This window comes from Peromyscus maniculatus, chromosome 6 (assembly GCF_049852395.1).
Source record: "Peromyscus maniculatus bairdii isolate BWxNUB_F1_BW_parent chromosome 6, HU_Pman_BW_mat_3.1, whole genome shotgun sequence".
In the NCBI taxonomy this organism is placed as follows: Eukaryota; Metazoa; Chordata; class Mammalia; order Rodentia; family Cricetidae; genus Peromyscus; species Peromyscus maniculatus.
Genome location: NC_134857.1, coordinates 51,024,675 through 51,052,493, shown reverse-complemented (window position 1 = coordinate 51,052,493; position 27,819 = coordinate 51,024,675). Strand labels below are relative to the sequence as shown.

General features: G+C 39.9%; 1 protein-coding gene across 2 annotated transcripts in view; it reads right to left on the bottom strand.

Annotated features, from left to right (window-relative positions):
* Positions 1–14,373: 14,373 nt before the first annotated feature.
* Positions 14,374–27,819, bottom strand: part of Nmd3 (NMD3 ribosome export adaptor) — a 28,532-nt gene continuing 15,086 nt past the window's right edge. For both annotated transcript variants that reach the window (XM_006972647.4, XM_015989922.3), the window contains 9 exons: positions 27,286–27,364; positions 26,093–26,189; positions 22,799–22,916; positions 21,393–21,538; positions 19,382–19,494; positions 18,068–18,140; positions 16,479–16,585; positions 15,012–15,082; positions 14,374–14,647 (listed from right to left, as the gene is read on the bottom strand). In XM_006972647.4, coding sequence (XP_006972709.1) covers positions 14,517–14,647; positions 15,012–15,082; positions 16,479–16,585; positions 18,068–18,140; positions 19,382–19,494; positions 21,393–21,538; positions 22,799–22,916; positions 26,093–26,189; positions 27,286–27,364 — 935 coding nt within the window. In that variant the 3' untranslated portion in view covers positions 14,374–14,516. The remainder of the gene's footprint in view (positions 14,648–15,011; positions 15,083–16,478; positions 16,586–18,067; positions 18,141–19,381; positions 19,495–21,392; positions 21,539–22,798; positions 22,917–26,092; positions 26,190–27,285; positions 27,365–27,819) is intronic.

The following is a 27,819-nucleotide window of genomic DNA, read 5'->3' as shown; positions in this document are numbered from 1 at the left end:
ACCTAGCAGAACAGAAAACGTGCTCCAGAAAGAGCATCAAAGGCATTCAGAGTGAGTCAGACTGCAGGTGGAGCTGAGAGACTTGCCCAGTCACTCCGAAGGCCAGTCCATGTGGTGAACCGTGGCCCTCTCAGAAGCAGCCGCCATTGTGCCTCCCCCTCCCTTACCAAATAGCAGGGTTTGAGGAGCCGCCCTGTGCTTCCCCATGTGTAAGTATTTGAGCCTGGAATATTCCCCAGATAAATACTATTTTTAAGATATTCAGAAGGAGAAAATGTAATCAAGTATGAAGCTGCCTTCAACAAAATGGTCTAGCACCGTCACCTTTGCGTGAACTGTGGCCAGAACACGGGGATCCCTGTGGTGTCTGTGCACTAGGGATTGCTGGCTGGGAGTCAGCGGGGATTTCTGAACTCTGCCTGCTGCAAAGCCCCAAAGCCTTCACGCCCTTTTAGTTCTCACGGACTCAACCCTTTCCCACAGAAGCCTTCATTCCAGTCTTCTAGTTTCTAATTAAACCCAAGTTCAGCCTACTCTTCTTTTAAAAGATGGGATTCCTCTCTCATAGCTAGGCTACACGTTCTCACCAAGCAGAAATATACATTTAAGAAGTTGGGTTTTTGTTGTTGTTGTTGTTGGTGGTGGTGGGGTGTGTGTGTGTGTGTGTGTGTGTGTGTGTGTGTGTGTGTGTGTGTGTGTGTGTGTGTGTGTGTGTTTGCAGGGCGGGTTAGTATCCACAGAAATAGACGCCACTGTATCTTTAATAAACAAGCTGAGCCACTCCCAAAGAGAGCTGAGATGGGCATGATGGCACAGCATGCAATTCCAGCACCCAGGAGTCGGAGGCAGGAGGATCACCAGTTAGAGGCCAGTGTGAGCTCCACAGTAAGACCCCATCTTAGCCTAGATCTCACCACCCTGCGTGTGTGTCTGTCTCCCTTCCTCTCTCTGTTTCTCTCCCTCCCTCTATCCAGGCTTTAGCTCCCATCCCTTCAACTGTAACTCCATCCCTGAGCTTTGAAAACTGCCCCTCATTTCCTATCCCACTGGGTTAGAAATAAAACCAGCTTTACGATCCCCCTTCACCCTTGCTGTGCCCACCCTGGGCACTTACTCCAGGAGATCCAGCCTATGTTGGATCCCAGGACCCACCACTGGGCTCCTCACAATTCCAAGCCATCGGGGAGAGCTGGATGTACTACAGCCATGTTGAGGGTGTCAGAGCAGGCACCTGTCAGGTGAGCAACGATGAAGGTTCCGGCTCAGCTCACCATCCCCTGAGGTGACAGCTGTTTTTATCAGGGACAGTGAAATGAAACTGAGGAAACAAAGTATAAATTGGATAGGCCTGTAGGTTCCCTGAAGGTAAGAAACATGTCTTATTCATACTTCATACTTAGGGCAGACAGGTGTCTGGATAGGTGGCCCCTGAGATACTAGTTGAAATAACGAATTAGGAAAGTAGCAGTCTCTGGCCTTCCTCTTACTGACCTTTGAGGGAAGTTAATAAGCTCGTTATTCTATTCACAACAGAGAACCTGCAAACATGGGAACGGGTGGACAGGGTACACTGGAGCTGCGGAGAGACTTCAGTCCATAGAGTGCTTGCCACTCAAGCACAAGTACCTGGGTTCCATCCACAGAACGGAAAATTTAAAGTCAGGCATGGTGATCCTGGCTTGTAATCCCAGTGCTAGACAGACAGACAGACCCTGAGGCTTGCTGGCCAGCAGCTTAGCCTACTTGGCAGACTTCCGGGCAATGAGAGATCAACCCTGTTCCAAAAAACAAGACGATGGTGCCTGACAAAAGACACTGAAAGTTGATCTCTGTCTTACACACACACACACACACACACACACACACACACACACCACTCAGAAGAGAAAAGCAACTCTTGCTCTTGATAAGCCTATAGCAACTTTAAAGCATACAGGCAGACATATTTTAGATGCTTGTGACTTGCTTGATCAGCAATATATATATATATATATATATATATATATATATATATATATATATATATATAATGCTATGACACACAGACAATATAGAGTAATTTATTCTATTGAGAACCTATAAAAAAAAATGTGACAGCTGAGCTGGGACTTGAAATAGGCAGTATTTCAAAACTGACCTCATTACTAGGACTGAGGCCAGCCCTAGATTCAGCAAGAGCACCTAGTGCTGCTCAGATCCAGTTGCTGACCACAGTCTTCTACCACAAAAGGTCTAAGATCCATCGGAGAAGCCCCAGCAGAACCCAAGGGACAGTGATGGGAAGCAAGTAGCCTTATGATCAGCTTTTCCCCAGGGTCTGCTGATGACACACAGCTCAGCTGAAATGTGCCTCCTTATTCTTGGGGCACCTCTAGGGATTCTCAAGCTGCTCTGAGTGAGCCCTGGGAACTTACTCTGGCTTTCTGATTTAGAATCCTGGAGTCTGGAACCTCAGGGAGGGCCTAGAACTATCTGAGTTTCTAGAGTGACCAGAGTCTCCTGCAGCATTCCCTGAAGTTCTTAGGTGACCAAGAACAAAGGTTCTATGAAGAGCCAGGCTGGTCTGCACACATGGGTGGTAGATATAAACGGGATTCTCTGACCTGCAGTCATTTAAGCAATCTGTAAGCTACAGACTGAGATAAAGCCTGTATGACAATAAGTCTCTCCATGCACGACCAGGAAGAAGCTATGGGGACACAAGAAAGCCAGAAGGTCAATTTGTAGAAAAAGGGTATCTACTTCCCTAAACAGTGTATTAGTTATGTAGAGGAAGGAGCTAAGGGTAGTGTTGCATTGAAAGTTTGAGACCAGCCTGGGCTAGAAAGACACTGGGAGAAGGGGAAGGGAGGAGAGGATGAGGAAGAGAAAGATGTGGGCAAAAAGGCCATGCTTGTTCAGTGTTTGTCCACTGGTCCCTAGCTACTCCAAGCACTCATACTGTACCTCAAGACAGGCATGTGCCACGCCCACCCTTCCCCGCTAGGTGTTTCAGCTGTAGGGTGCTTTGTCCAAATTCCACCTCATCTCTACTATTCCACCTCGTCTGTCTCTACTATTCCACCTCGTCTGTCTCTACTATTCCACCTAGTCTGTCTCTACCATTCCACCTAGTCTATCTCTACTATTCCTAGTCTGTCTCTACTATTTCACCTCGTCTCTACTATTCCACCTCGTCTGTCTCTACTATTCCACCTAGTCTGTCTCTACTATTCCACCTCGTCTGTCTCTACTATTCCACCTAGTCTGTCTCTACTATTCCACCTAGTCTGTCTCTACTATTCTACCTCGTCTGTCTCTACTATTCCACCTAGTCTATCTCTACTATTCCACCTCGTCTGTCTCTACTATTCCACCTAGTCTGTCTCTACTATTCCACCTCGTCTGTCTCTACTATTCCACCTAGTCTGTCTCTACTATTCCACCTCATCTCTACTATTCCACCTCGTCTGTCTCTACTATTCCACCTAGTCTGTCTCTACTATTCCACCTAGTCTGTCTCTACTATTCTACCTAGTCTGTCTCTACTATTCCACCTAGTCTGTCTCTACTATTCTACCTAGTCTGTCTCTACTATTCTACCTAGTCTGTCTCTACTATTCTACCTAGTCTGTCTCTACTATTCCACCTAGTCTTTACTATTCCACCTAGTCTCTACTATTCTTCAGTCCAAGTTTGAAAGCATAGGCAGGCCTCCATGTTGGATGGGTAATAAATTTGTATTATAGTCAAAAAGAAATGAAAACCCAGTAAATAGCTTAACAAAACGTGGCAGCAGGCATCAAATAAAAATGTTCTAGTACAAAATAAGTTTAGCTAAGGGACAACTCTCTAGACTTTTAAATATAGTAGCTCCCAGATTTACCAGACAAGGCATTCTTGTAGTAAGCCATTTTTAACACCTTAATTACTACCCTGAAATAAAATTCAAATAAACTCTGCATCAGCCTAACTTCCAAAAGAGGCAACAACGGTTTAGTTAGATCATTTCATCTGTATTATCACCACGAAGGCGACAGCTACCAATGTAAGCTAGGCTACACAGCTACGCTCAAGCAGTCATTCAAATGCCAACAGCAGTGTTGACGGTGGTGAGCAATTTCAGGAAAGTTCCATGCAAAGTAAGTCTGTACTTGATTTACATAGTCATTATATTCTTAAGCTACTCAGTGTCTATATAAAATCTCAATTACTCCGTATTCCAATGTAAACAGACTTAGGCAGCAGTCTTAGTTATATACTGCCACATGACTTAACAAGATGAGCTAAAATCCAAGGGGGAAGGGAAGGGACACTTGCTTTATGAGCCTCTTTCGGAGACAACATGCTACCCAGCATCCACCTGTGGTTTCCAGGACACTGTGACAACAACTCCCATAAAATGTCCCTCAGGGAGTAATGCCAGTCATTGAGAACCACTGCCTTTAATAGGATAATGTAAGCTGAACAGAGGCAAAGACAAAACCACCTTTTCTTAACCCAAATTCCTACACTCCCCCAAAGCAGCTTCTTGGGGGACTATTGCTTCACTGATCACACTTGGAAGATGTGGGTATAATTTTTCAAAGTTTAGTCAACAATGAAATTATACAGAGTACCAACCAGAAGGATCTGGAGATTTCTATTCCATGAGTGGGAAGCCATTAGTCACCGGTGCCTCCCAGTGCACCAGTAATAAAGATGAACTAGTTAGGAGGCTGTGGGAGCTGATGGGAACCTTCCTAGGGCAATCACACAGACAGCCTGGCTCCCATTGGTGCCATGGACGCTCCATGGCCTTTTGACTATTATTTGGAGTCCAGGAAGTTGAAGGTTATGTTCCTTGGATGTATTAATTCATAATGAACTTATCTTTTCAAGAGCCTAATCTTTACGGTCCTTTCCCACGAGAAAAGAGGATTTCTAGGTCAGTCTAGTAAATAAGGTAAGCAATATTATCATCAGTTCAACTAATAAAATTAAGCAGTTTAATTCCAATTTTTCTGTGAACCTGTAAAATTTATGAGTTCCAACACACTTTTTTTTTTTAGATTTTGTAGTGTTCTGCCTGTAGGTATGGCTGCATGCCGGAAGAGGGCACCAGATCTCATTATGGATGGTTGTGAGCCATCATGTGGTTGCTGGGGATTGAACTCAGGACCTCTAGAAAGAGCAGCCAGTGCCTTTAACTGCTGAGCCATTTCTCCAGTTCCCTCAAACACAAACTGGGAAAAATCTACACTTGAATTTTTTTCTAAGCCTAGCTTTAAATCATAACCCAAAAGTCACTTAAAGAAAAAAATCTAAAATGTCTCACTGTTCAAAGCCTAAACTAGTGAAACTGAACATGTTCTGATCTTTACCTCAAGTGGTGGAGACTCATGTAAATAGAGAATCAGTGAGTGGTGTTAACCACAAAACCAGAGGAAAGACTCTCGCCCACCCAAGAGCCTCACATGGAGTTTCTTGAAGAGTGGCAGCATGCCTTTCATGATTTGTCAGGCATTAGTGCCACCTGGTGGACATTTGAACTAACCCTAGAACTACTGCCTAATCTTAAAACTTAAAAACAAAAGGTAGAAAACCTTTCTATTATCTGGTAAATACTTCATTATCTTCGCTTCAGAGACTTAGTTTCAGAAGACCAAAACCCATGCCAACCACTCTACCCAGAGGCTAGTCCTCATTTTAATCCAGACCGTGACTGGATAAATTACATTACTTATAAAGCACTGGGCAGAGGTGTTGAAAATTCAGCCAAGACAGGGATTGTTCGGGGTGGTATGTCTACACATGAAAATTCAACAGACAAAATAATCGACCACACAAGTCATTCAACAATTTTATTTATTATTCATATTTGCATGATCAGAGTTCCCTTCCCAACATGTGGGTCCCAGGAATCAAATTCAGGACATTAAGCTTGATGGCAGGAGCCTTTACACCGCTGAGATATCACACCATCCCGCCCCCCTTTCTGGTTTGTTTTGAGACAGGGTCTTACTATGTAGCCCCAGCTGGCCCGAACTAGCTATATGGACGGACTGTTGACTATCCTGGAACCCAGAGACTTGCCTGCCCCCTGCCTCTCCAGGGTGGATTTAAAGGCATGCACCACTGAATCTTGCTCCTAAACAACTTAAGTTTTTTATTTTATGTATATGGGTATTTAGCTTGCACATACTTTTGTGTGCCTCATGGGTGCCTGGTGCCCTCAGAGGCCAGAAAAATGCAGCAGATCCCCTGGATCTGGAGTTCCAATGTTGTTACAGAGTTGTGAGCTGGGAATACAGCCAATTCTCCCAACCACTGAGCCATCTCTCCAGCCACACGCTCACCAATACTTAATACAAAGGCCACTGGAGTATTTGAAAATCTGAATTTCAGATGTCAGTTGTCCTGCCTAGTAAGAGACAAATCTTAAACAAAATGAATGTGACTGTAACTACGTCAACGTGAAACTTGTTTGGCAAAGGACAGCAAACAAGCACACCTCAGGGCATTTTCAATATCCAAAACCATGAAGAGCCACTTATGTACGAAATGTCTTCAAATCAACAAGACAGAAAAATAAATATGAACACTCAGAAATGGAATCTCAAGTATCTAGTTAAGTAATATGAAATGCTATTCAATATGTAATCAAGTAAATGTAATTAAAATGAATACCACTGTTACCACCTACCAGGCTTACAAAAAAAATTAAAATGGAAAAGTCTAGTGTGTGGGAAAGTCAGGAAAGAGAAACCCTTGTATAATGACAGTGAAAAAAGAACACTGTAGACCTCGAGGGTACATATAATAGTTACCTACTGTTAGCCAGCAGATAATGCACCCCCACCCCCACAGATGTAATGATTAAAATAACACTTGTCATCTTAGCTCCTGTGCCCAGACATGTCTTGCTTGAGTGTCTTCATAAAGACTGCAGTTTACAGTTAGTTGGGGTTGCAATCTTAGGAAGGGTCAAGTGCTGTGTAAAGCCTCAGAAATCAAGTTAGGCCAGTTATGACCCTCTTATACCAGGACATACATGGACTGTGACTGAAGAGGATGTCTATGTTTAATGGTTGTTAAGGGTTGGAGAAATTTATCCCATTATTTAGAATGGAGTGTGTACCTCAATGAGGGTAAGGGGCCCTAGGTTGCTAACAGGTTGCAAGGTAAATTATTTGGGCGCGCGAGAGAGCGACAGACACAGAGACAAAGACAGAATGTGTGTGTTTGTGTGTGTGTGCATGTTACACACAGATAATAGTCTTAGAATGCCAGGTGTGTTACTACAAGAGGGGTGTGTGCATACCCAAGCCAAGCAATTACTGTAGTAAGCATCACTGAACTACTTTCCAGTAAGTAGAATAAGATCTGTGGAAAATGGCCAACTCAAGGGAGGTAAAACACAAGCTGAGCATAGACATTTAGCAATTCCAAAATGAAAACAGATGCTCAGTGCAAATACATTATGCCAATCAAAAGGGCACAAGTGGTAACTGAACGAGTTCTCAATGACTGAAGCTAGGATAATTCTAAGATGAAACAGTGTAAGATGGTAATACAAAGTATAAAATAAATACCCATGAATCCATACTGAGTTAAGTGACTGAAGAGTAAACAGGATAATTCTCCCATGCAAATGAATCAAAGAGTTTAGGTACCTCACCCTCAGGGTTGAGGAGAAAAACTCACTACCTCTTAGCTATGGGTTGTATGCTGTACACAATGATTTTCTTCTGAAGGAAGGGGAGGGGGAAGGAGTTACTTTACAGGATAAACGTAGATCAGTAAGAATTTCATCTAGCATGCTTGAGGTTCTAGGTGCTATCCCTAGCAAAATACACACACACACACACACACACACACACACACACACACACACAGGAACCAGATACTCAAAGTAGCTGGCTATTAGGTGGAAGAAGGTAAGAGGACTCCAAACTGTTTCTTTTTCTGTCTTGCGGAAGTGGGGACTGAAGCAGAGCCTCAAGCATGTCAGACAGGGGCTACACCACTGAGCTACATCCAACTCCCACACCCCAAATAGGCCATTATTTCTCTATCTGCATCACAAGGCCTGCCTAGAGGAATTGCTTATTTAGCACTTCAGGAACTAATGCTAATGAATGTTATCTCAAAATATTTCCCAAGAATGCTCTAAGTACCAACTCACAGGACACTGACAGAATCCTAACTGCAGTGCTAACCCCAGCAGATCAAATGCAAGCAGCACTGCTAGAGAAATGCGTGGCTACCCCAACTCCTCCTCAGAGAACAGGCATGGAGACTTCTACCCCAACTCCTCCTCAGAGAACAGGCATGGAGACGTCTACCCCAACTGCTCCTCAGAGAACAGGCATGGAGATGTCTACCCAAACCGCTCCTCAGAGAACAGGCATGGAGACGTCTACCCAACTCCTCCTCAGAGAACAGGCATGGAGACGTCTACCCCAACTGCTCCTCAGAGAACAGGCATGGAGATGTCTACCCAAACCGCTCCTCAGAGAACAGGCGTGGAGACTTAAGCCTTTCCCCCTGGAAACAGGCAGTTCATTCAAAGTCAACATCATTACAAGAATTCAAGTCAAACAATTAAAGATGAGTATTTTCATCACACCACTCTGCAGGAAGAAGAGATACCTAGACAGATCTCTTGCCTTCCTGAAACTGGTCGAGTTATTTGAACATGTGACAGAAAGCCAGGCATGACAGTAGACACCTTTAATGCCAGCCCTGGGAGGTTTGCAAATGTGGGTCTGCATCTGAGGCCGGCCTGGTCTATACCATAAGCTCTAGTCCAGCCAAGAGTACACAGTGAGACCCTGTCACAAACCAACAAAAACCCAACATGTGACAAAACCCTTACATGTATCTGACTTTTTATGAGAAACTCTTTCATGATTCCTTAAAACAGATGGCTCAACAGAGCGCTGCCCTATTTCTAACTAACAGCACAGCCTCATGAAGCAAAATAAAGCAATGAGGGCTGGAGAGATGGCTCAGAGGTTAAGAGCACCAGCAGGCAGCTCTTCCAGAGGTCCTGAGTTCAATTCCCAGCAACCACATGGTGGCTCACAACCATCTGTAATGAGATCTGGTGCCCTCTTCTGGCACGCAGGAATATATGCTGACAGAACAATGTATACAAAGTAAATAAATCTTTAAAAAAAAAAAAAAAAAAAAAAGCAATGATATAATGTAGGACCTGATCAAAGGAAATCCAAAAGAGTACACCACCCTTGAACAAGATTTTATGTAGCGAAAACGCAGGTATCAAAGACAGAATCTAACTTGAAGAGGCATCCACTGGTTGGTTCTGGTATGTCAGCATTAAATTTAAAAATTAACTGCTCAGCAATAAGAGCAAACAACCTTCTAAGGGCTGGAATGTATGGTCCCCAAATGTACATGATAAAATCTAATCCTAAACCGGGCGGTGGTGGCGCACGCCTTTAATCCCAGCACTCGGGAGGCAGAGCCAGGCGGATCTCTGTGAGTTCGAGGCCAGCCTGGGCTACCAAGTGAGTCCCAGGAAAGGCACAAAGCTACACAGAGAAACCCTGTCTCGAAAAACAGAAACAAAAACAAAAACAAAAACAAAAAAAAAAAAAATCTAATCCTAATGTTAACATTAGGCAAGGCCTTAGGCAAGTAATTAGGTTGTGAGGGTAGCACCCTTACCAAGGGATTAGTGCTCCCAGGAGGTGACTCAGAGAGAGCTTGCTCTGGCCTCTGAGGACTCAGGGTCTTTGCAAAACTGTAAGGCCCTCCTAACCATAATGGAACCCTATACTTGACTTTCTAGCCTCCAGAAACATCCAAGTTTATAGTGTTTATGTAGCCCAGTCTATAATATTATTCATAGCACCCCACACTAAGATTAAAAACCATGTTTAAAAAAAATAGACAAAAGGAACTACAGACAACTGAGCAAAACTGGGAGCCGGAGATGTGGTATTCCCCAGAGAACAACACATCAATCATTTGTCCAGTGCCAAACAGCCAGCCCTGAAAACATACAGGCAAGTAACATTATATGGACAGAGCAGGCTGTATTTAGGAATATATGTGTGTATAAATTATACATATATGCATGCAATAACAATTAGCAAAAAAAGAAGCCAAGTATTTAAAGGAGAGTGGGGAGAGTATATGAGAAGGTTTGGAAGGAGGAAAGGGAGAAATGTTCTAATTATAATCTTAAAAAAAAAAAAAGGTTAAAGATTTAAACGACCATTTTATACAGGAGACACACAAGTAACTAGCACATGAAAAGATAGTGCTATGAAAGTGCCTATAAAATCACAACTAGAGGGCTGGAGATACAGCTCAATGCTGGACTACTTCTCTAAAGTGCACAGGCCTGGACCAGTCCTCAGCAACACACACACACACACACACACACACACACACACACACACACACACACACAACACACACCCCAAGTCACAAAAGATACCATATCACCTACCAGGCTGTCCTTAAAAACACTGACGAGGATCAGAGTAATGAAGCTCTCATCCACTGCGGGTCTGAAAACTCAATGGCACAGCCACTTTGGTAAAGCCTGGCAGATTTTTATAAGCTTACATTCACTATAGGATGCCACAATCCCATTCTCACTTGCTGTTGTTTTTCTCTAGTGTTGGGACCCAAAGCCAGGGCCTCACACATGCTAAGCAGGTACTCTACCACTGAACTATAACCACAGATTCCTCTTACCCCCAACTTGTAGTTCTTTACTAAGGTAAAATGAAAAAACTAAAGACAAAAACCTGTACAGAAATGTTCATACCAGTTTCACTTAAGAATCTAAAGCTAAAAACAAATGTGCCTTGACAGAGGAATAGATAAATCCATCTATACAGTATAGTATCAGAAATACATGGAAACTCTGGACATAAATAACTTGAGAAACTAAAGTGAATATGTGACTACACACACATACACTATGTGATGTCATTCACTTACTTTAGAAGAAGCAAACTAGGTTCAGAATCCAGATTAGCTATTACCAAGGGAATACAGGTACAGCATAAAAACAAAGAATGAGGGGATATTTAATGTGTGTGTGTGTGTGTGTGTGTGTATGTGTGTTTGTGTGTGTGTGGTGCGTGTGCACTCGAGCATGCTTGCATGTACTGACCTACACCTTGATTGCAATTACATAATCTGCACATGTAAAACTTCAGACCTATATATCTGAGTGATTTTGTCTACATGTTGAAAATGAACTTTTAAAAGAACAAGTAAGCCGGGCAGTGGTGGCGCACACCTTTAATCCCAGTACTCAGGAGTCAGAGGCAGGCGGATCTCTGTGAGTTTGAGGCCAGCCTGGTCTACATAGTGAGACCCAGGTCAAGCACCAAAACTACATAAGAGAAACCCTGTCTCTAAAAAACAAAACAAAAAAAAGAACAAGTAAAAATAATAATTGTACACAATTAGATCATACTAGAATCGAGGGGGAGAAAAAAAAAACCCTAGTCTATAATGATATAAAAAACAAATGAATAGGGCTGGAGAGATGGCTCAGAGGTTAAGAGCACTGGTTGTTCTCCCAGAGGTCCTGAGTTCAATTCCCAGCAACCACATGGTGGCTCACAACCATCTGTAATGAGATCTGGTGCCCTCTTCTGACCCGCAGGCAGAATACTGTGTACATAATAAAATAAATCTTGAAAAAAAAAAAAAAAAAAAAAAAAAAAAAAAAAAAAACAAATGAATAAACAAATACAGGTAATGAGAGCTCTTCCTCAGAACAGGAAGGCAAAAACCCAATGCCAGGTTTGGGAGCATCTGGACTCATGGGCAGCACAGGCATCCTATGACACTACACCAAGTCTGACATCTCTTCAGGGCAGTCCCACCAAAAGGACATAACCTAAATCTAGTCACAGGAAAAGAAGACAAAGCTAAACTGAGATCCTTTTATAAAATAACTGTCTTGGACTCTTTAAAAATGTCAACTAAATAAAACCTACTCTTAAAGGACTGGTCCAGATCAAAGAGGTATGAGATGCTAATGTAACACAGACTCTTACATGTTCTGTAAAGGAGTTCACGGAGACAAATGCCAAGACCTCAGTATTCTACTGACTGGGTAAAAGTTTACAATCAGTATTAATTTCTGAATGGTACATTAATTATTATTAAAGAATTATTTGTTTCAGGATGAAAATATTAATCTCTCACAGGGTTGTCCAACCTTTAGATACTGCAACACAATGCTGTTGGGCCACACAGCTATCATGGGCCACACACAGCACCTGGATACCGGCTGGGCATGCCCAATGCTTTAAAAAAAAAAAAAAAAAAAAGCATCGCCCTAGTCTTTTTTTTTTGGGGGGGGGGGGGTGCAGGGTGGTAGTGGAGAGGAGTGGTGGTGCTGGGCATTTAGGCTTTGACCATGCTAAGCCAGTGCTCCCTCAAATCCCAGCCATTCTCTGAAATGGCTGAACTAAAAACTAGTAAGGAAGAAAGGAAAGACAAAGCCAACAAGGTCAATGTCTTACTTGGCCAAATCCAGGTAAAGGTTATCCAGGAAATCTCTGAACAATTCTTGTACCTTTCTATAAGTCTGAAATTAGGGGAAAATGTTATTTTTAAAAATGCCCCTTGGGCTGGAAGTAACACACCAAGAAAGCTAGGGAAAACCACCAACAACAACAAAATACCAAGCAATCTAAGATTCGGAGTCAACATGCATACACTTATTAAAATTAAGAACCCTGACTCACACCAGCTAAGGAAGCACACCCTGGAGTCCCCAGACTCCCGCATTCTATCGTGGCAAGGTATTCCCTTGAATCTGTTAAGTATCTCAATTGCTAAAGCGACTCTCCCTCACCTTCTTCCTTGCTCATCAGACTTCTGACTACAAACCAGTAGCTTTCAAGTGTGTATCCCATTACATACAATGATAATCAGACTTTCAAAGCTGACTATACACAACTTCTTGGGAATTGGACTAAGAGTAGCTTCCCAACCACTATCAACCCTGGAACAGCACTCGGAGCACCATGGGACTCACTGGAATCGTAGACTTAGCAAGCTGCTTCACCCTGCAAGCTCTCGGATACCTTTATTCAAGAATGACCAAGGTTAGAGGGAAACTAAATTTTTAACTGGGAAAATCACTTCAGTATTTAAATTAACTCCACTTGAGAAAACTTGGTAAGACACTGCCTTAAAATCTTGATAAACCAACCAGAGGTACAAGTGAGCACTTGCTATGGCCATGCTCATCTCTGAAGAACAACCGTCCCCATCCGTCTACCACCAGGACGACGAATACACACACAGAGATGGAGGACATTTGAGCCTTTATTCCTAACTTCAAAAACTGGGACAATGAATACACATACAGAAATGGAAGACTGCAGGATATCTGGGCCTTTATTCCTAACTTCAAAGACTGAGGAGTCAGGTCTTAAAAGACTGTGTTGCACTGAGCATTTGGCTCCCTCTACATATTTAATGGTATACAATGACTAAAGAGTATTCAGTAAGGTGTTTAGCAAATCTTGCTTATAGGAACAAGGTCACAAAACTTCATTTTCAAAATGCTTAAACCCAAGCCAACTCTCTTCTTTCAGAATATGGAAGGCATTATTCTTGGTTTTATAAAAGATTTTCCTATTCCATCATCTACAATCATATTCTTGCTGATGGTAGTGTGTTATGTTCAATGATACAAACTTACAAAAAAGTAAGTCTTCCAAATTTAAAAACTATATCCTTGATACAAGGGGCAGACATTTTTATAATATAAGCAAGCTATCACCCTAAGCTGCTGTCCAAGGTAGAATCAATACAGAACAATTTTTATTTAACCTATAAAGCAAGTCTGTGTTCCCTTCAAATCTATATACATTTTAAATCCATTTCATTCTACTGAAATAAAAATTAAAATAACCCTCAGTTACAAGTTTTGTAGAGCTAAAGTTGTAGCTCAAAGATAGGACACCAACTTTGCAAGCACAAGGCCTTGGGTTTAATCCCAAGAAGGGAGAATAGGGGTAAGTACACTAATTCTATGTAGAAATAAAATTAACTTCTCAATTGTCCTGAACCTTCATTTCCCAACCCCAAAGATATAAAAGTGATTTAAAGTGGATCAAAGTGCTTGGATTTATATTAAAAGTGCTTCATATGTATTTTTATATGTTCATAAAGCAATCAATATAAAACAAATGTAAGAGGTTGGTTTATATTCTAATATTTGGTTAGTAGCCAAAGAATCCTAACTTTTTCACTTGAATCCAGAACTAAAGTAGTAAAACTACTCCAGTTCCTCTGATAAAATTGCATAAAATGCCCTAAATATCAGTAACAATTACATTCCATCTAATCTCTTATTTCTTACTATCAAATCATGAAACCTTTCAATACTTTAAGTGAACAATCAAAATAGTCATTTATTCAAGTTTAAGACCAAATTTCTCCTCTCTCAATATAAGGGAATACATGCACTATTCAATAAAAGCTCTTTGGCAGACTTCCTGAGGTCTCAGATGTGCAAACACATCTAACGTGACTCATCAGGACATCATTGACGCACCCTCTTCACCAGTGGCGTCCTGAGAAATGTGAAGGTCTTCAATCATCTCAGCCAGACTAATTCGAGGCGCTCCCTCATCATCTGTGTCACTTTCCACAGGGATGGTGGAATCTAAGGAAGCCCAGAGAGTTCACATACACAAATGGAAATGCACAACCACCACCCTTACCATCAGCAGTACTAAGTAACTATGCTGTAGTAAAGCTCTCAGATCCTATATACAGCAGGCTTCCAGATACTTACAGAATAAATGCGTAAATTAAATATGCAAGAGCTAGCAACTTAAGGAATAAGGCTCAGATAACAATCACATCATATGTATATAGCAAGCGATATTTAGTAAATTTTACTGCTCCTTATTTATCTGTAGGTAAAAGCCTGACTACAATAGTTTATAAGACAAACAAGTCACTTACGAAAAGTAAATACCAAATATCCTCAAAGATACTATCTACAACACACCCAAAACACCAACCTCTGTAAATGTTGACATTTTTTCTAATTGCCTCATCTTCTTCAAGATCTTCAAGGAAATCTTGATATTGCCTGCAAGAAAAAGAAACTTTGAGCACTCTCTCAAGTATTATACTATTCACAAAGGTCAAATATGGATGCTACTTAATTAGGCAGGCTGGAAAACAAATTTCCTTGCAATAGTACATAACCACTAAATATTAAGGTGATGATGTTAAATGCAAGACAATGAAAAGATACCTCTCACCTCCATTTTATCCACACAAGCCAATTCTTATAGGCAAGTGAAACAAGCCTTTTAAGACTACGGTTAATTTGGGTTATTCTGTTTTGTGTTTTAATGATTTACTTTTATTTATCTCTGTGTATGTGCGTGAATGCGTGCGTGCGTGCGTGCGTGCGTGCATCTGAGTATATGCCAAGAGTGTGAGGGTACCCAAGTGGCCAGAAGAGGGCACTGCATGCTCTGGAAATGGAGCCACACCATATGGGTGCTGGGAACTGAACTTGAGTTCTCTGAAAGAGCAGGAAGCATTTCTTAATTACAAGAGCCATCTTTGCAGCCCAAGAGGCAGCCCAGAAGATAATGCTGTTGAGTCAGTTCTCTCCTTCAGACTCTATGTTGGTTCTAGGGGCTGGAATTCTGGTCACAAACCTTGCTGAAATAGTCAAGTATGTACTTCTAAACAGTTTAACAGGTTACATATGTATATATTTTTTAAAATCACACTATGAAATGCTATTGCTTCCCAATAATGTAAATTCTTCATTTTTTTTCAATGTTTTTTTTACCATCATCAAGAATTAAGGCCACAGACTGAAGAGATAGCCCAGCAGTTAAGGGCACTGGGTCCTTCAGAGGACCCAGGTTCATTCCCCAACACCCACATCATGGCTCAAAACCATCTGTAACTCTAGTCCTAGAGGAGCTGACACCTTCTTCAGGCCTCACAGGGACTGGATGCACATGGTACAAACATAAATTCACACAAACACTCATACACATAAAATAAAGGTAAATAAAAATATCAAAAAAAAAAGAATTAAGGTCACATCTTAATTCATTTAATACACATTTTTGGAAAACATTATTTTCACTTCTGCTTAAGTTATCTGAGTAACATCTAATGTCAATTTAAACTAATTTTGTTAAGCTTAAGACATAAGCAATCATCCATGATATCCACATGGTAATTATTCATTATATTTGAACTTTTTAATGAAATTATTTACATCAACACTGTAATTATAAAGACAATAACCCAGGCAACAATTACTGTATAATAATTGCTTATATGTCATTACATTCTTTCATGGATTCTCTTAAGCAGATTCCATTCATAAATTCCTAATCCAAAGTTAATTTTGAAGGCAACGATCTACTGGGTAACAGTAATTTCTTTACAATGGAAGGCTGATTTCTAAGGGTTTCCCTTGAAACAACTTTAAGGCTTAAGGAAAGCAGGACCTTTCATCATCTGTGTCCATGTCTTCTCGGTCCCTCGCAAGCTCTTTCAGTTTCCAGTTTCTACGGCGCTGGCGTTTCGTCCGATCATAGCTCTTCTTAATTAACACCTGTTACAGAAGTATCTGCAGTTACAGCATGTCAGACACACACAGGAGGAAAAAATTCAAACCTCAGGCATGCCAGGGATTCCAACTGAGGGCAGCAGTTACTCTTCAGAAGGGTGTAGAGATCAAAAGGCAGTGTCAAGAGGACTTTAAACTTTTACCATGTACTCATTAGGATGCACTAGAGCATTATGTATCTAGCTGTGAAAATTTCAAATTACTAAATGTTAAATTTTTAATTCCCAAAACTTGCACTTTTTCCTAAATTTTAATTTTCACTTACCATTCATACAGCACATTTTGAAACATTACAAATACTTAGTTTTTCACAGTAATAAGCACTTAGAAAATGTATATGAATTTTATAACATTTAATAATTATGTATTGAAATTTTTAGAAAAGAAAAAAATTTCAAGATGACTAGTTATCTTGTGTGACCTTTTAATAAATACCCATCCTGCAGCTGGAGAGATGGCTCAGCAGTTAAAAGCACTTGGTGCTCTTGAGATGACCTGGATTCAGTTCCCAGCACCGACATGGTGGCTCACAACTATTCGTAACTCCAGTTCCAGGGGATGTGACACCACCCACACTGTACACACGTGGTGCACACGGATACAGGCCAGCAAGACACTCACACATTAAAGAAAGAAATAGAAAAAATAATACCCATTCTGACTCATATCCAATTTTTTTTGCTACTTTATCAACTGAAGACCAAACAGATGAAATAGGAGCCTCTATTACCAGGACTTCATTTCTGTTCACAGTTAAAGCAATTCATGTTTATTCTAAAAAGATTAAGCAAGTGAAAGTAGAGTATTATCTTCATTCACTGCTGTTTATGAACTTTAAATTCATCATGGTACAACTCTACAAGCTTTTCAAAAGTCAGTCTTTCTCCAAGAGGTGATACTATGAAGATTACTTTCGATTCTAATTTGTATCTAATACTGAATTATGGTCTTACTTCTAAAGGGCCTATGAAGTGGAGAAAATATATAAAATAAGCGGAGGCTAACCTGAGAGTGAGTCTGAATAAATGTGAAGTCATCATTTCCAGGTACAAACTTGGCTGCACTCTATCAACAGTACTGTGAGTTTTGTTTGGCAGCACCGGAGACTGAGGCTAGGCCTTATGCACGCTAGGCAAGCACTTCGTCACTGAGAAACATCCTCAGTCCTCTCGTCCGTGTTTGCTTTATTGAGACAGGCTCTCATTAAGTTTCCCAAACTGGTCTTAAATTCACTTACACTCACTCTCTAGCCCAGGTAGGTCTTAAACTTGTGATCTTCCAGCTCAGACTCCTGCATACCTGAGATTAATTATGTATATGTACCATCAGGTCAGGCACTATCAAGGGTTTTGCTAAGAATATGAAAATTTGATTATTGGAGGTGGGGGTGCCCTGAATAAATCCTCAGAATCACACCAACCCTTTATTGTAACAGGAAAAACAACAACAAAAACCTTAGAGCCTTACCACATCTGGAACTCTATCTGAGTTCATTTTGTTGACATGCTCATCGTTTAAATTACAGTTGGCCAAATCAAATCTGAAATGTAAACAGTGAAAAGTTTAATGAGTATCCTTTTTGTATAATTCTATTTTATATACAGCATCCCTATACATGTACACACACACACACACACACACACACACACACACACACACACACACACACACACACCCCTACCTTTCTAAGTAAAAGATTTCATATGCTCCCCATTTTAAGTTTTGAAATTTGGGGCTGGAAAGATGGCTCAGTGGTTAAGAGCACTGATTGCTCTTCCAAAAGACTTAGGTTCAATTCTCAGCCCTCACACGACAGCTCACGACCATTCTGTGCAGTTCAAGGGGATCCAACGTCCTCTCCCAGGCTCTGTGGGCACCAGGCACATACACTCATGCAGGCAAAAGATATACATAAAGTTTGAAATTTTTAAAAATCAAAATAAATAGAGGTTCTGAAATACGCTATATGGTGCACATGCCTCTGCAAACAGGAACACACTGCACTCTGAGTTTTCACTGTCCACTGCGGACCCTCTTCTCAAAAGACAGACTGACACAGCAGCCTTAATTCAGAAGGCAACTGAATGAGTCTGCACAGTTTATAAAATGAGCAACACTTTCACTCTTATAAATGGAACTCAAGACTCTGGAAACAAAGCCCATGTCTAGAGCACACTAATGAGCGCAGGTATAGAGACTGTTACTTTTATGGGCACTGTCTGGCACATAGAGCTGTTTTCTTTCTAATATTTTTTTTTATTAATTATGTGTATGTGCCTACACACATTTATGAACACTGTATGCATGCAAGTGGGGTCAGAAGTGTCAAATCCCTTGAAACTGGAGCTACTAAGAGTTGTGAGCTGCCTGATATGAGGACGGGGAACTGAGCCTAGGTCCTCTACAACAGCAATGCACACAACCTCTGAGCCATCTCTTCAGCCCCGCTCTTTCCAAAAGGTGAAGTATTATCACAGCCATTAAACAACCCACTCCCACTAAAAAGCTATAAATATTCAAACTATATAATTCAGTGTTCAATTACCAAAAGCTTTGAATAAATGAATGACTCTTTCAGATGATGGCCCAAATGGAACAACTATTAGCTTCTGTCCAATACATGGGTTTATAGTTATCAATAATAAAATAAGCTAGAAGGCTCGTAAGAACTCTGAAATCTTTTTTGAAATTAACAAGTTTAGTATTTTAAATATTTATTGACTCCTGAAGAAAACTTGCAATGCTATCTGGCAAGTCAAAACACAACAAAATGAAACAAACCCCAGCACCAGGTCTCCAGGATTTAAAAGATGTCCCAAGTGAGTCCGACAAAAATACTGTTTATCTGTATTCATTTCAGATGTCTTCTGGACCCAGACTTCCCCAAGGGTGTGCTTTAACAGAAATGAAAAAAAGATTCAGGAACAAAACAATTCAAGAATCATTTCATGAAAAAATTAAATACAATACTGACTTTTTTTCTCATTTAATATGCATTTAGAACTGCTTCTACTTTCCAGAATTCTAAAACACTGTCAAAACTAATGAATTACCAAATCAGAAATACACAAAATGACTTCAAAGGAAACCATAAAAACAATCTAAAACTTGTATGAAACATTAACACTGCCCCCTGAAAAAACAAACTCACAACATATACATCTAGCGTTTTCAAAGGAAATGTCTTCATAGAGACTGGTTAACTCAGAGGGAGCACAAAAGTGACCGGAGGAGTAAAAGGATCTTAGAGCAAGAAAACAGTCCAAGCAAATGCCTGTGAGACCTAAGACTTAAAAAAACAAAAACAAAAAAACCAAGAGTTCAGAAAAATGGACAAATTACCCCAGCACACTAATACTGAAAGCACACAGCCCGCCCTGGACTGGAAGGATAGCTCAGTGGATAGAGATAACTGCCCCCAAGTCTAACGACCTGAGTTTGCTCCTCAGATTCAACTCCTTCAAGGTGTCCTCTGATTTCTACATGTACACATGTGCATATGGCACAGCTTTCCCCTCCCCAAATAAAATTTAAAAATACACATCATCACCAGGTGGTGGTGGTGCATGCCTTCAATCCCAGTACTTGGGAGGCAGAGCCAGGCGGATCTCTCTGAGTTCGAGGCCAGCCTGGTCTACAGAGCAAGAACCAAGATAGGCACCAAAACTACAGAGAAACCCTGTCTCCAAAAAAAAAAAAAAAAATACACATCATCTCTTAAATATTTTCATAAAAAATAATTGTTTGCCAAAATGTAGGTGCTCTTCCAATTTAGAGGAAAGACATTAAATCAAGTTAAATGGCACTAGAAGCACACAGTAACAGAGATCCAGAAGGCAGCATATTCTACAAGGCCTGTGCCCTTTCAGTTTAGGAAGTTGGTATCATAACAACACAGGAAGGCGTTACCACTAAAGAAAAGATTTAAGAATACAATATTCACATAATTTAATGTGTGTTCTCCACCTCGATACCTGTCTGAGCAAGCTCCAAGACACTTCTGAGACAAAGGAAGGAATCTGAATGTGGACCAAATGTAGTTCTCCTAGTGATAAAAAGACTGACTCAAAAGATTCCTATGTTGTATAAAAATATATGATTTCATATTCAATAATGATTCTGAAATTTAATGTCCACTGGTTCTCTTCCACCAAAATAAAGGGGGAAAATGACTTTTTAAAAATAGAGCAAATTAAAACAAAACAAAAAAAGCCTTTCTTTTCCCAACACAAAACGAAGACAATTGACTTACCAGACTACTGTCCTGCAACCTTCATCAAGATGACTCCACTCAACTTTATTGTCTGAGACAGGGACTCAGTGTGCAGCCCTGGTACTTGGTACTTGACATGTAAACCAGGCTTCTGCCTCCTGAGTGCTAGGATTAAAGGGATGCACTGCCACAGCCAGCCATGACAACTCAATTTTAAAAGAATTGTAGTGTGTGTGTGTGTGTGTGTGTGTGTGTGTGTGTGTGTGTGTGTGTCAGAGAGAGAGAGAGAGAGAGAGAGACAGAGAGAGAGACAGAGAGAGAGACAGAGACAGACAGACAGACAGACAGAGGGTGGCGGCACATGCCATAGCACATATCTAGAGGTCAGAGGAAAACTTTGTAGTATGGATTCCAGGGATCCAACTCAAGTCATCAGACTTCACTTTTACCTGTCGAGTGATGTCTCTGGCCCTCACAGCTAACCTGTGTTTTTCTTTCTTTCTGGACTCCACATTTTATAATGACCAGCAACTGAAAACCAAAACATTTTAAACAGTAAGAAGGGTAGATGCTGCTTACCTTTTTTGATATGACTCCAGCCCCTGCACTTCGTTTCAGATCTCTGACGATGCTGCATTCCATCACGATAAACTCTTCGAGCTGTTTAGGATGGCATAAACTATTGAAAGGGTGACTCCAGAAAGTGTTTCCATCAATATCTGCAACTAAGAATAAGCATAAAAAACAAGATAACATGTTGACCAGAAAGATGCATATAACAAGCAGGAAGCCATCACTTCTGAGCCCCATACACAAGCCCCAAACCTCCAACTGGAATAAGGGAAATATCCAGTATCAAAAATATTTACATCTTATTTAGTTATTGTTAAGCAGAATGCCACAGAACAAATTCAACCAGTTTTAGGTCACGTGCTGACATTTTATGGTAGAAACCTATTGGTCATCATAGCTACTTAAAAGTTATAAGCCATAAAACCTACTTTTATCTGAAAAGTATCAAAATAACAGAAAGTTTATTAGAAACTTAAGAAAAAGATTGAGGAGACAAATAACAAGACTTCTATCACTATTCAGTATTCCTTTTATAAAAAATGATTTATATAAAGATATGCTAAAAATGACCCATAATAATGATAAAAAGTTAAAATTCTTACTTAAATTAGTTGTTCCACTGGATCACAGCTCAGATATCCCAAAATGTAAAATACTTGTTTAAAAAAACATATAGTTTGCCGGGCGGTGGTGGCACACGCCTTTAATCCCAGCACTCGGGAGGCAGAGGCAGGCCTCTGTGAGTTCGAGGCCAGCCTGGTCTCCAAAGCGAGTTCCAGGAAAGGCACAAAGCTACACAGAGAAAACCTGTCTCGAAAAACCAAAACAAACAAACAAAAAAAAAACATATAGTTTAGCATCAGAATCTCTGTCTAGTAGGCACAGGGCTCTATGTCCAATCCTCACACTTGAACACACACACATTTGGCAAAAGACTTCGTCACCAAAATTGTATGAATCAGAAAATTTTCAGAAAAATGAATGGAATGGTTTCTTTAAAAAAGAAAGAGAATAACAAAAAGCTTTCTAATTCCTGTATTTTTAAAGTACTAAACTATTAGTCTTTCAAAATATTATCAAGAATGACATTTGGGGCTGGGGATGTAGCTCACTTAGAAGAATGTTTGCCTAGCATCCACTAGGCCTCAGGTTCAATCTCCAACAGCATCTAACTCGGTTTCATGGCACACCTCTATGAGTACTGGGGAAGTGGAGGGAAGAGGATCAGGAATTGAAGGTCATCCTTGACCTCATGCAGAGTTCAAGGCCAGCCTAGGCTACATGAGACCCTGTCTCAAAAAAACTGAAAGAAAGAAAATGAGAGTGGGGGAATAAATAATATAAAGGCAAGAGTGATTACTGTTTACCACAGAGGACAAAATTGTTAAAACAAATGTAGTTCCAAAGCTTACCTTGTAGGGTATTTGGGTCTATGAGATGGATGGCACTAGTTACTCGAATACAAATACATATCTGGTTCATATTTCCAAGACTCTGCGCCAGTTTTGGTGACAGGCAGACAACATTATCCTAGGCAAAAACAAATAATATCTAAAACAAGGCAAATTCTAAGTTAGCAGCCTTTGATAAACACTCATTAATAAACCTGACTAAACCATTCTTTCCCAAGCAAAACTGTCTGCCTGTCTGTCTGAATGTGTCTATGGACTGGTCTAGAATTATCAAACCTCATGATTCAACCTATAGGATGCTACCATGCCTGGCTCCACAACATTGTTTTTCTTTCTTGGGCCAATAAAGGACCTGCAGATAAGAGTTACACCTTAGAGAAACCGAACACTCCATACCTTTTAAGAAGGGTTTATTTGTCATAACTGAAATGTTTTTTAAGAATCTTTTTGATAACCAGCCCTCCACACCTATGTTTGCTAAATTCGTTTCAATTTAATTGTAACATGAATACTTATCATTCTGTATGTTAATATGGTATATATTCTAATCAAAGTATAACACCAAGAAGAGAGTAACTTTCTAAATCTCCTTGTGATTTCTTTTGATTGCCATAAAACCAAATTTCAATGGGAAATGCATTTCTCTAAAATAGCTAAATGTTTGAGTGTGTAATCCAATACTAAATGACTAAAAAAGTCACACCTACATGGAAGATGCTACATTAACCAACAATGGTACTCATCTGTTTGTTAACTGCACTAAAAGATAGAAATGGCTGGGCATGGTGGTGTATACCTCTAATCCCACACTTGGGAAGCAAAGACAGAGAATCTCTGAGTTCCGGTCCATCCAGGATTTAAGGTTAAGACTTTACCTCAAAAAATAAATAACTAATAAAATTTAAAAATAAAATTAAAATAAAAAAAAGATTCTGGGTCATACATAAAGCTGTACCTGAGCACAGTCACAGAATTTTTCACTGAGGTGGACACTATTCATTAGCACCTACTCCAACTTTTGGTTTTGAACTCAGGAGCTCCCAAAGACAAACAAAAATATAATCAGCCTTCTATATCCAGTGTCCCATACCCTCTAGTTCATACAATTGTGGCTCAGAAATATTTTTTTAAGCACTACGCCTTTAGTGGACAGGTAGAGTCTTTTTCCTTCCCTAAAAATTCAGTTTAATTAACAACCATTTACATAGCATACATACCATATTAGGTTAAAGTAATTTATAAAAGAGTAACATATACCATACAGTCTTAGGAGGGATTTGTACATCTCTGGAGTTTGGTGTCTACAGAGAATCCTTAATTACCTATAGATACCACAAGACAACTACAGCCCTTCATTGTATTTAATACACAAGGCCTAATTATGTCATCATATCTAAATTTATATTACCCAGGCTTTTACTGTATTTAATGAGGACTGGCAAAAGTGGTACTCAAAAGAACTACTTTTAGCTAGAACACAGCTATGGTCATTTGTTTTCATATTACCATCCATGGCTATCCTTGTCAACACTAGAGTCGAACAAGCACAAAATATTTACTAACAGAAATACTGTTACAGGAAGCCTGCCGGCCATATTTTAGGCTGTCCTTTCATCCCTGGTACTGTACTATTATATAATTCACTGCTGACAACTTCAAAAGCTGTAGTCACCGACCTAGGTACAAAGAGCAGCTTATCACTTTGTGGTTACATTAACTTTGGATAAGTCATCTATCTAAACTTTCATCAATATCATCATCTTTAAAATGATATACTCATCTCTATTAATAAGACATAAATCTAAGGGAAAATAGTGAAATATAAAGATATCAGCTTAATGTAGAAGAGCCACAATAAATTATGATAGTGATAACTTTTAATGATTCAATATGAACACAAGTTTCTACATGGTCAAGAGCTCTAGTTACATATTCATTAGTAAGACCTTTTCTTTCTTTTTTGAGATAGCCTCATGTAGCATGAGACTTTATTTGTAGCTGAAATTGACCTTCAACTTCTGATCTTCCTCTAACTCCCCAGTGCTGGAACTGTAGCTATGTGCTAACACATCTGATTTCATATGGTTATAAAGACTTAACCCAAGGCTTCAAACACCTGGGCAAGCACTCTATCAACTGAGCTATATCCCCAGCCCAGTACAACCATTATTACTATTTGTTGAAGCTTTTTTGTTGCTTGTTTTTTTGAGACAGGGTCTCACCATGTAGCTCTGGCTGTCCTAGAACTCACTGCCTTTGCCTCCCAAATGCAGGGATTAAAGGCATGCGCCACTACACCTAGCTATTTGTTGGATTTTACTCATATGGTTTTTTTTTAATGTTTTATCTTAGTACATGTAAATGAAATGATAATGCATGCTTTAAATGTTTTATTGACATTATGTTCACAAGTAAAGATGACTCTGTGATCTCATTTCCATTAATAATGTAGTCAAAATCCTGTTGGCCAGGCTAGAGAGACAGCACAAGCCGAGTACAAATTCTGAGCACTCAGGTGAAAAAGCTTGTAAGCCTAGAAGTGGGGAAGCAGAAAGACAGGCGGATCCCAGGGGCTCATTAGCCAGCTAAGCCAGCCTAATCAGTTGGCTCCAGGTATAGTGAAAAACGCTCTCCTAAAGCGGACAGCCATTGATGAAGACACCTAATACTGACTTCTGGCCTCCACATGCACACATCTATGCATATATGCACTCACATGTGCATACACAAAACACTTACCCACACATATTCTAAAGTGGCTCACTCATCTTTTTAACTACCATTTCTTATAAATGAAAGTTTCATGAAATTATTGTATGTCCACTAAGATTCCAATTTTTAATAAAATTGAATTATAAAATTTCACTATCAATTTGTTCTAATTTTATTGTTTATGTGCGTGGACATGTGTGTACACGTTCATGCAGGTGTACGTGTTTAAGTGTACATGTGGATATCAGAGGACAGCTGTGTGGAACTGGTTCTCTCCTACCTTACGGGCTCCAGGAATCCAACTCAAGTTATCGAGCTTGCATGGCCAGCACTGTAAAAAGGCTGAGCCATCTCACCAGCCCAATCTTTTCATCACAACACACCAAAAGGAAGGGCATTCCAATTCATAGTTTTAAACACATATTTTAAATCTTTTTAACAAAGCTGAGCATGTCAGAAATCATTGAAAAAAGTTATTCTTAATTTCTAGCCAGTAGGAGTAGGAAACCAGGAGCAATATTATATACAACAATTAATTCCTATTCTCTTACAGACATGAATTAATTACATGAAAAGAGGTACCTTGCATATTGGAACAATTTCCACAGAAAAAGTGCTCTTGTAATTGTATGTGTTACTATGGATATCTTGAGAGATCAATCTCTGTGATGCTTTATATCTATTAAGAAAAAAAATTATATTAACAGAAAGGACAGGTCCTTCCTTATATAAAGTTGGGGACACCAATTTTTATCAAATCCAAGTCCAGTGTCTTCAAACAGCTTCCTGATGGTGTGATTAGCTTTGTCAACTTGACATAACCTAAAAGAACTGTCTTAGGACTGAGAAGGACTGGGTTCTATGAACATGTCTGTGGTGGACTATCTTAATTAAGTAAATTGATGTGGGAAGACCCAGCCCCACAGTAAGTAGCACATTCTCTAGGCCAGCAGTACTCAGTCTGTGGATCCTGCATCTCAGACATTTACATTACGATTCATAATAGCAAAATTAACAGTTATGAAGTAGCAATGAAATTTTATGGTTGGGGTCATCCACCATGGGGTCATCACCATGAGGAACTATATTAAAGGGTCCACAGCATTAGGAAGGTTGAGAACTACTGCCCTAGGCAGAGGGTCCTGAACTGTTTTAGAATAGAGAAACCTAGCTGAGACAAGCAAGCATGTGGACAGGCATGTCCACATCCATTTCTCTCTGCTCTTGATGTGATGTGATTTATTGATTTGATTTATCAATGAAGATGTACTGTAACAATTGTAAGCCCAATAAACCCTTTCTCCTAAGCTGCTTTCTGTCACAGTGCTTTATCACAGCAACAGACATGAAACTAGAACATAGGGCAATGTCTAATATTATGCACTTTTATTTCAAACCTTCATCAGAATGACTAAACTCTAAGCCGCACTAATGTACTCCCGGGTCTTTGTTCCTGCTAATCTCATCTTTCAGTATAAGCTCAGCTTATGAAAATTTCTCCCATCTTGAAGTCCTAGTTCTTCTACCCATCTTCTATGGCTCATCATTACAGTGCTTATTGTTATGGAGTTAGGTTTAGCTATGAAAAGATTCTTCAGCACTCTTAGACTAATATAAAATGGGTAGGTCAATGTTTCATGACTGTTTAAATATTCATACTAAAATTTTAATTTTAACAAAGTTAAGTTATCTAAGCCTGAAGACCAGATGTGACCTATATTTGGATATCCTATTCCCAGATCCATGGCCTTAACATATTTAGGTTCACAACGTACCTACAGGGAACCGTCCCCTGAAGAAACTCCACCATCTTCTGAGCATGTTGTTTGGAAGAATAGTAGAAATCCAGACCATCTAAAAATAATAATAAAAACAACCACATGACAAATTCAACCCATAAGCAAAACATATTATTAGGAATTACAGCCAAAAAAGGTTGGGGATATCAATTAAGACCTGTTTGGCAAAAAGGCAGACAAAAAATAATGAAAACAAGCTTCACATTAATTCACAAGAACAAAATTCAAAGCCAAGAGAGGAAAGGAAAAGAAGATTTGATGTAATAAATAGAACAATCTACCAAGATGATGGCAAGAGCCCATGTAGTTAACACACATGAAAAAATTACATGCCGAGACTGAACATAGTCACTAGACACCATTATCTGCCAGTATCATTTAACACTATCAACAAATAGCCAAGCAAATCTACTGCTAAGAAATATTTATGAGATACCTAATAAGAATTAAATTTACCCATTATAGCCAAGACAGTATTGAGGGAAATGAGAAAATTCACAGGACTTACAT